Source organism: Momordica charantia, unplaced genomic scaffold (genome assembly GCF_013281855.1).
Source record: "Momordica charantia cultivar OHB3-1 unplaced genomic scaffold, Mcharantia_2.0 BLBB01000074.1, whole genome shotgun sequence".
NCBI classification, from domain to species: domain Eukaryota; kingdom Viridiplantae; phylum Streptophyta; class Magnoliopsida; order Cucurbitales; family Cucurbitaceae; genus Momordica; species Momordica charantia.
This window is the reverse complement of record NW_028275230.1, coordinates 29,479-39,952: the sequence shown is the minus strand read 5'-3', so window position 1 is coordinate 39,952 and position 10,474 is coordinate 29,479. Positions and strand designations below refer to the sequence as shown.

At 32.3% G+C, this 10,474-nt stretch overlaps 1 protein-coding gene across 1 annotated transcript; it reads left to right on the top strand.

The window, feature by feature from the left end:
* Nucleotides 1-6,061: 6,061 nt before the first annotated feature.
* On the top strand, nt 6,062-9,039 carry LOC111013360 (scarecrow-like protein 28). Its single transcript, XM_088118282.1, has 2 exons — nt 6,062-6,160; nt 6,255-9,039. The coding sequence occupies exon 2, from the start codon at nt 6,798-6,800 to the stop codon at nt 8,733-8,735; it is 1,938 nt and encodes a 645-aa protein (XP_087974408.1). The 5' UTR covers nt 6,062-6,160; nt 6,255-6,797; the 3' UTR covers nt 8,736-9,039.
* The last annotated feature ends 1,435 nt before the right edge of the window (nt 9,040-10,474 follow it).

Here is a 10,474-nt window from a genome sequence, read left to right as displayed (position 1 = left end):
AAAAATATGTACATTTATGTAATATCATCCACCATATTGTATATCCCGTAAACACAATTCTCACATGTCAAACATCTAGCTATTTGGTCCATTAGTTCATATTCCTCCCAAACTTGTTTTGCCTTCGTTTGAACTCCAAATTTTAGTGATTCATAAAGCTTTGGTCTCACACCATAGATACTTTGAAATACAAAAAATATCAACAAATAAAGTTTGTTATTATCAAAATATATAGTATAATTGAAACTCGTAAAGCAACAGTGGGAAGTGAGGATTTGAACTTCCGACATTATGGTTAGAGATATATATCTTAATCTATGCTAAGTTGACAATTTTAATGTTATACATATATATATATATAATTGTCATACATATATATATATTTTGCTATGTATTTGAAATAAACATTTTAAAATATAGAATTTCAAAACTATCGTAAACTATATTATAACGTCAATTTTAAATTTATCAAAGACAAAATACAAAATAAGAAATAATTATGTGGACCAAGGATTGAAGGAGATAATATCAAGTAATTAGGTTATGATCTATAAGGCTATTAGCCAACCACTCTACTCTCGATCATATACTAGATTTTTAAGTATATATTTCCAATAAAAAATGTTGTAAGTTCAACCATCTACTCCTAAAAAAAAAGAAAAAAGAAAAACAATTACAAGATTTTTTTTCATAAGATGACTCCTATTTGATAGCACATGCATAATCTAGATTGAGATCACTGCTCATCTCTTATTGATAAGAGACTTGTACACATTTAATTGTTGTTTCTAATAAATATCCAACCTCACGATTCAACAAGTATATTTTTCGAGTTCTTTACATTGAAACTTTGTTGAGTTCTCTCCTTGATTGTGCTCATAGCTTCTGAATCCAATTGTCATAATACGTTCAAAAACATATTATATTGTTGTTAGTCATACACGCTCGAACCTTTATTTTTCATGTAATATAATATAATGATATGTAATCGACTTGAGATTTGAATCTACATCAGAGACAAAAAAGATATCTTTAATAAACTAAAAAAAATGATGAATGATGGATGTACTTGATGATCCCATTTCTTTTTGCTTTCTTCCCCTTGCTTAATTATGTCTGAAAAATTAGGTTACAGACTATATCAATACACTGAAAGATATTTGTAATTCATTGGATGTTGGAATAACTTAGGTAGGAAGAGAGGTTAAGATGAGCTTAACTTAGCGATAATTGGTACTTCTAGTCTGACCAATAGGTCATGAGTTCGAATCTCTCACCTCCATTTATTGTATTTACAAAAAACTCAGGAACAGTGGCTCCTAGCCATAGAGAGCGTGGGATTGTCCCTTGGTCCGTAGGTCCTAACACAAGGTTAAAATTCTACTTCAGTCACAGTGATCCAAGAGTTTTGTGTGAAATGATTCTTGCTCAACAGAAATTAAAAAAAAAAGTAAAATAGATTTTTGCTATTCTATCAATTTCAATAAAACGCGTGATTCATGAAGTGAAAGACACGAAGAAAACGTTATTTTCAAGAGAGACATTAGGTAGACACCCTTTAATTTCTTGTATAATTCATGTGCAATGATTTAGAAATGGGGATGAAATTTCTTTGGTGTGTTAGTGTTGGGTGGGCACACACATTATTGTTTTCTAAAACCCAACATTTAATTTCCATTGCCAAAGTCAAATTACAGCCAAAGGAAGTCAACAATTTAGCTTCCAACTCAGGCAACTGAAATATATATCCTTAAAAAAAGGAAAAAAAAAAAGAAAGAAGAAAAATCTCAAGCAATTAAAAATCTTTGTTGAACTTAGAATTTTAAATACCCACAATGATTGACAATTTCTTTTCCCATTTTTGTATCTCTAAACTTTGTTAAAAATATAATTCCTTCCAACCAAACTTGACATCCTCCAAAATATATAGTCCTTTTTCTGCCCTTTGTTTTCCATTTCTTGTCTTTAATGGTGTTAGGATCTTTTACATGTTGGTAAATTCAGCATTTTATTGTTGAGTTTGGATTTTTTTTTACTTGTTTAGTTTCAATGGCTAGATTTGAGTAATTTAATGATTAAATTTGAGCATTTTCTTTAAGTATTTTGTTGGTTGAACTTTTTGTAACTTTTATTGATTGTGTTTTTTTTTTTTCATTTTTAAAACTTTCAAACTTGCTGGACACAAAATTCTATTAGATTCCTGAGTTTTAAGAAATATCAAATAAATGAGAGACTTTGTTCCTTTGACATAGAGTTAAAATTGAAAGTTTAAGGATCTATCGGATACTTTTAAAGTTCATGAACCTATTATACACAAAATTAAGAGTTTAAAGATCTACCGTACACTTTTTAAAGTTCAGAAATCTATTATATACAAAATTAAAATTTAAGGATTTATTAAAAGTTCAAGAGCCTGTTAAACAACAACTATAAAAGTTTAATGACTAAACTTGTAATTTAACATAGCTTCTAAGTTTTTTTCCCCTTTTTTTTAAAAAAATTGAAACAACATCTGTAGGTGGAGATCATTCGAACCTCTAATGATGGTAAAAATTTTCGGTATGATTATTGTATGCATGTTTAATAATACTTGTAAATTTTTGTAATTTAAAAATGAAAAAAGATGTGAATTTAAATTATAATTCTAGTATGATAATCCATCCTTCCTAAAAGAATCCTAGATTTTGAATTAACCAACAAAACATAATACCTTTGACATGCACTACTACACATGACAACGACAACAGAAGATCATTACGACATGTCGTCTTCAATAGTACTTTTTTGCCACGTCAAAGCGTGGGATGGAAAATTTCTGGAAGGCCTTCTATGACCATTATTTATTATTATTATTATTATTATTATTATAATATTCTTCTCTCTCTCCCTTAAACCGTCAAAATAATAATAAATAATTTAAAATAAACAAAAAAAAATCTCGAATTGCCAATTTAGACCACGCGATTATAGCCGTGTGAAAATTGAAAAGTCTACACGTGTGTGCTTGTTCATACCAACCTACACAACTTATTAGGTCTAGGGTTGTACCGGGTAGGGACGAGAGAAAATTTCAGTTTTACAAAAAATAATAATATTATTAAATATATATTAGTGAAATTTTATTTCTATTTTTTATATTTTCGATTTCCTTTTGTAATAGGATAGAGTTGTCGATATCGAACCAATAAATACATAGAAATATTAATGAAAATGTCAACGTATCGACAGATATTTAATACTATAGGTGTATGTATTTAAAACAAAGAATTCTAATTTATATGATTAAATATCTATGGAGAATCAATCCAATTATCCATACACATAAGTATACAAATGTAAACATATAAAAATTCTAGAGCGGCCTAGCTCAATTGTATCTCCAACCAAAAGGTTGTAAGTTCAATCCCCATCACATATATTGTACTAAAAAAAAAGTATAAAATGTAAACATATGATAATATTAAAAAATAAAGTTAGGATGAGCCTAATGATTTTGTGCAGGAAAAATGAACACGTGTCACTCACTTTTATCTAATATATCTTTGATTTAAAAATGTATAAATTAGTTTAAAATTTGTTGAGAAACAAAAACTTGATTTTGTGTATCTAAACTCAGAGAAGTTGAAATTTCTTTCCTCATGTAAATTTCGAGGAGGAATTAGAAATTTTTAACTTTTAAATAAGTTTATTCTCTTTTAAAATTTTGTCTTTTTTACGTCATATCAAATTATCATTAACTAATTTTAACATTTTTTATAGGAATTATAAAATTGAAAAATGGTAAAGGTTAAAGGAATAAAATTGAAACTATTTAAATTAGAGGTTAAAATATATATTTAGTTTTTGTTTTATAAAAGTATAGCATTGCAGTTGGGATAAGAGTTTTAGTATTTGATTTCAAAGAATAATTATAATTCATGTTTTTTATGATTGTATTATTTTTCGTATTTATTTCATTTTTTCTATACACAATATGTGGTTCATATGATCAGGAAAAATATATTTTACAAAGTAAATTGGTTTTTTTGGAGACTATGTTTATTGTGTTTTGATAACCATTATTTTATACTTAAATATTTGGTTTTCATGACATTAATTTATAACAGCTATAAATTAATTGAGTCTATTAATTATGTTTAATATTTCTCATTCATATATATAGATTGTCTGGTTAAGAAGGATTTTATTACAAAAATGATTTCGATATGTTCTCTGTTTCTTTACAAAATTTTGAGCTAGTTTTTCGATTCCAATCCACTCTGATCAGTACACGTTCGAGTTGGGTGTTGTGTTAACCTTGGGGAGCAATCGGCTATATACAATTTAGCACCATGGTCGTGCCGAAATTGCTTTCAAGGCAGTGGGTCATCAATGGCACAACAATCATTTTCATCTAATTCTTCCTATAATTTCCAACAATATATGTCAATTACTGCTAAACTAGGCTCGTTTTACTTCTTACTTATTGGACTCGTTATTCACTCACTTTTTCTGCTAATGTGCAGCGGCAAGCAGCGCACTAATAATACGCTTGATAGTTGTGCTTCCTAATTATTATTATTTTTTTGGAGTATGCTTCCTAATTAATTTAGAATGACATAAAATAGCTTAATTTAGAAACGCATAATAAATAGAGTATATGTGCTATAACTGGTATTGTAAAATATATTTTTATTTAAAAATTATAAATTGAAACACAATAAATCTCCATCCAAAAAATAATAATAATTTTTCTATATTTATTTCAATTATTTTTATAAAAAATAATTTATTTTTCTTAGAAATAGTTAAATGTCAAAATTTTAAGTTAGCATTATATTATTTATTATCTTAAATAATTATTTAAAACAATATATTGATTTTTATAAATAATTTAATAGAAACATTTAATTTATATGTTTATAATTTTAAAAAAAAAAAGAGGCTGGAGAGAAAAATTTGAAAACAGTTTTGCATGAAATTAACTATTTTAGATCATTACTTTCGAAAATAAGTACACCAAAAATGTTATTTTCCTTGTATAAACTAGATAATCGAATCATGTACATAATTTTCCTTGACCCGACCCAACTGATCAACTCTTAAAATACTCATAATTATTAATTTTCATGAGTATCACTGTTCAACATCTAAATTAATCAGTGATTATTGATATTAAAATCAATTAATATATACGTTATTTGTCTGATTATATATCTAAATCTATATTTTTTACCTTAAAATAAAAAATATACTAATTACAATTATCAAAATCAATGAAGAAAGATGAGAACATGCTAATTCACATGGTTGAATCCTAAGAAAATAAAATAAAATAAATATAATTGGTCAAGCTAACAAGTCTAACTAAAAAAAAGAAAAAGTCACATAATCTTTCTGTTAGTCAAACTAATGTTCATCACAAGACATGAAAAATTAAAGTATTCATTTTAATATTTCAAAAAAAAAAAAGAGTTCATTTTAAAATTTTAGAAACCAAATAAATACTAAATACAAAAATTTACTATACCAATTTAGTTTTCGATAGAGAATATTTCACTCTTTATTCTAAAGATCAATCTCTTTACGACCATCATTAAAAAAATTAACAGTTGATTCTTTTTTTTTAAAGTCTTTCTTTTTTAATCTCTCTTACTTGTTAAATTTTATGGATTGTTTTTCACTTATAGCGATGCCACGTGTCAGTCGTTAAAAAAAGTTGACGGTAAATCCACGAGTGAAAAGTAAAAAAAAAAAAAAAACATAAAAGATTGTAACGTACCCCAACGGTCGGTCTATGTAAATGGACGGCAAAAATAAAAAAAATAAAAAAAAAACTAAAAAAGAAAAGAAATTATTCAGAGAGTCACGTGCGTGTAGCGTGCACGAAGAAAAAGAGAGGACCGTACACCAAATTCCCTTGGCGTTCCCAACGGTCATATTCCACCGACATATTCCAACGGTCACTTACACTCTTCTCTCTCCGCCATTCGATCCAAATCCAACGGCCTCCGATCAAAGTTCCCCACAGTCCTTATACCCTTTTCCCCGCTGCTCCCTGGTTTCTGTTTCAGCGCTGGTATATCAAATCAGTCACACAACCAACCCATCAAGAAAAAAGGAACGAAGAACAGCAACAAAAACAACATCAAGAACAAGAAGAGAAATTTTACAGACACAGGTAATGGATCTTGAACTTGAACTTGTCTCGCCACTGTAGAAAACCGCCCCCCCCCCCCCAACTTCTACTTATGATTTTCCTCTCTGTTCTTCAGTTTGGTTGAAGGGTTCTGTGGGATTTGGATTTGCTGTGATGATGGCTTCTAAATCTGTTCTGGGTTTCACGTTTCGCTTCGATTCCTCCATCTCTCAAGTATGTTTCTTCAACTCTGTTCATCGTTTTGTAAGTACGCAAACCCTCCTCTGTTTTTTCCAATGAACTTCTTCCTCTGAGAATTTGGGAATCCGATGATTTTCTTTTCCTAGGCAGCGTTCTTGTAATCTAGTTTTCATTCTTTGTTTGATTTCGGGTGGGGATTTGTTGTTTAGGACACACGTTTCAAACGGAGTATTTGTTTTGATATTCTTCCTCTGTTTCTTGTTGGTTTTTCATCGGATTCCTCTGTTTTTTTTTTGTTGTTCATACGATTTTGAAATTTTCCACACACTCACGTAGTTTCATTCTTTTTGGTTCATACCCATTTGAGAAAAAGGTTATATATTTTTGGATTATAAAGAGTAGAAGAGAAAAATAGGGTGGTGGGGGTTTGTTGATTCTTTTAGAAAAACGAAGAAAAAAAGTTGGAAGAAGATAGAGGATGTTGGCTGGGTGTTCTAGTTCAACATTGCTGTCGCCAAGGAATCGATTGAGAAGTGAAGCACAGCCGCAGTTCCAAGCCTGCCATTTGCAGCTACCCTCTTCAATGAGCACACAGAGGTTGGATTTGCCCTGCAGCTTTTCCCGCTCGAAAGACGCCTCTGCTGCTGCCCGCTCCCCTTCGATCCGCCCGGTCGCGCTCTCCGTCGAGAAGCAGAGCATCAGGCTCCCGCCCTTGGCCGCCACTGGCCAGCCGATCAAACAAGAGTTTTGGAAGAGGAAAGGTAAGAACTTGAAGAGAATTGCAGAGCAGGTTGGGATTGATGATGATGATGAGTCTTCCATTAGCAGCGCCAAGAGGAAGAGGGAGAGCAGAGAAGACGGCAGGGAAGGGCTGATTCTGAGCCAATTCGGAGGCGGTGCCGGGAGTTTCTGGTTTCACCAACCGGACGGGGACGAGGAAACACTCTGCTTTCTTCCTGGAAGTGAAGTCATTTCTTCGCCCCCGTCGTTTTTGGCAGAGTTCGCCGATTTGGGAAGACGAAACGACGGAGAAACCAGCCACGTGAAAGCTGACAACGACTCCGGCTCCGGCTCGGGTTCTAGTTCTTCATCAGAAAGTGAAAGATTTGCATTGAGGACAAGAATAACAACAGAGAATGTTTCAGCAGCAGCACCAGAAATTGGCAATGGCAGCTCAAGAAATCCTTCTTATCATCACCATCAGGGCTCCAATTTGGATCATCAGAGGCAAGAAGAAGAAGGATTTGAGCTCATCAGTCTTCTAATGTCCTGTGTGGAAGCAATTGGATCAAAGAACATTGGATTGATCAACCATTTGATTGATAAACTTGGGAGTCTTGCATCTCCAAGAGGGCCATCTCCCATCACCCGTTTGATTGCTTATTACACTGAGGCTCTGGCTCTTCGGGTCACCAGAGTTTGGCCTCAGGTGTTCCACATCACGACGCCCCGGGATTTCGATCGGATCGACGACGATTGCGGGACAGCGTTACGGCTTCTGAACGAGGTGAGCCCGATCCCGAAATTCATCCACTTCACGGCGAACGAGATGTTGTTGAGAGCATTTGAAGGGAAAGACAGAGTCCACATCATAGACTTCGACATCAAGCAAGGGCTGCAATGGCCCAGCTTGTTCCAAAGTCTGGCTTCCAGAGCAAACCCTCCAAGCCATGTCCGAATCACCGGGATCGGCGAGTCGAAGCAGGAACTGAACGAGACGGGAGACAGGCTCGCGGGGCTCGCCGAAGCATTGAGAATACCGTTCGAGTTCCATGCGGTGGTGGACCGATTGGAGGATGTGAGGCTGTGGATGCTTCATGTGAAGGAGCAAGAGAGTGTGGGAGTGAATTGCATTCTCCAATTTCACAAGACATTGTATGATGGGAATGGGGGAGCATTGAGGGACTTTCTGGGGCTCATCAGAAGCACAAACCCAAGCATTGTAGTGATGGCGGAGCAAGAAGCGGAGCACGACGAGCCGAGGTTGGAGACCCGAGTAGCCAGCACACTCAAGTACTACGCAGCCATCTTCGACTCGGTGGACGCTGCCAGCCTCCCACCGGAGAGCTCGGCGCGGTTGAAGATAGAGGAGATGTTTGGGAGGGAGATAAGGAACATGATAGGATGTGAAGGAAGGGAGAGGTATGAAAGACATGTTGGATTTGAGAAATGGAAGAAGGTGATGGAGGAGGAAGGAGGAATGCAGTGCGTCGGGATTCGCGTCGACCGGGAACTTCTTCAGAGCCAGTTCCTGCTGAAGATGTACTCTTCTTCTTCAGGATTCAATGTGGAAAAGATTGGAGAAGAAGGAGGAGCAGAAGGAATTAGGCTAAGTTGGGAAGAACAGCCAATTTACACACTATCAGCATGGGCACCAGCAGAAGCAAGTTTATCTTCATTTAGCCATCCAAAATGAACATGATCATCAAATTTTTTTTCTTCTTTTGATTGAATTTCATTGTAATTTGTTATACAGAGGAGAGAGAGAGGGGAATTCTTTGTAGGGTAGAGAGAGAAAACACAAAGATTATTCTTTCATTCTTTTGGTTTGAGTTGTCACAATAGGGGCAGTGTTGAGTCCATATTATTTATTATATGTTGTAATTCTTTAATTCTTTTATGTAAGTGTTGATTATTAGTTCTTTCCATTGTGATGTAATCTTTTTTGTTTGAAGGTTTTCCACTTCTTTTTATATAATAAAGTTCAGACTATTCATTCATTATTCTTCTTTTCAATCCCATTGATTTAGTCTTCTTTTTGTGTTTTCATGTGAGTGATCTCTCTCCATCATTTAAATACTTAGCCTGGTTATGTGAGAAGAAATATTAAAGTTAAAATGTCACGCTTGGTGGGTGTAATTTCATTGAATTAACGAACGATTTAGTCTTTAAATTTTAATTTATAACAATTTAGTTCATAAACTTTCAAGTTGGTTACAATCAGGGTTTCAAATGTCGAGCTACATGTCGACGTGTCAAGGTGCTCAACATCGACACGGGGGCAAAACTTTCCGTTGTTTGGTTGATGCATGTAAACATCGTATTTGGTCCGGCTTAATTTTTGTTATTTATTTATTTATTTATTTTTATTAAGTTTTATCTTCTTTAGTTTGGTTAAGAGTAACGTAACTTTACTTTATTACTGGTTTTAAGGTAAAGTTTTAATTAAATAAAAAATAGATTTTATTTTAAAAAAATGGATTTATTATTATTGTTATTATTTATTCATTTATTTATCTATTTTTTAAATATCTTATTTTATTTTGGTAAGTTTTATTTTTATAAGATAAAGTTTTAAGTTGGATTTGTTTTTATTAAGAGAAAAAGGTTTTATCAATTAATTTTATTTTTGTTTTTTTAAAGATTTTATTTTATTTTTTATTTTGTTTTATTATTATTGTAATATTTAGAATTTAATTAAAAATATTTTCTTTTTGCAAATTGATTGTTAAAAAAAAATAGATTAAGAAAAATAGATTTTTTTTAGGTAAAAGATTTTTGATTTTGTCAAGTCTTCATCTCACCAAAAGTGTCATATTTCCTGCTTCAATTCTACAGCTTACCATTGTTTTTTGCACTTATAGGGTTCTGTTTAGTTTGGAAAAAAGAAGGAAGAAACAAGGAAACTTCTACTCCTCTCTCCTTAACTCTACCATAACCACCTCCTCGTGGATCATAATCCTTTTTCTCAACGAACCGATCCGCTTCCACTCCAACTAATAGACCCATAATATTTCTTACATAGGTAAGCAAGGTGGGCTCAGTTACGTTTATGACGTTTGTATTTATTTATTTATAATTTTATTCTATCTATTTTTTTTTCTTTTTTGTTGCTAACTGTGGAAGAGTTTACGAGCCGTATTTGTTAAAATTTGCAGACTTTGAGGGTAGTTTTTTTTTTGCTTCTTATTTTACTTTAGTCTTATCTTTGCTGGTAGTACCGTGTGGAGGTTGAAATTGGGGCAATTTTTTTTCTTAAATTTAAGTTTTCAGGTGAATCTTATTGTTTTTTTTTTTAAAATCTTTTTTTAGCTTTAAAAATAAGATTTTGATGAATAGAATTTGTTTTAAAATTAAATATTTTTTCTTTAATTAAGGTAAATAAATAAAGCTTTAAAAAATAACATTTTGTTCCAAGTTTTAAATAATTTCTTT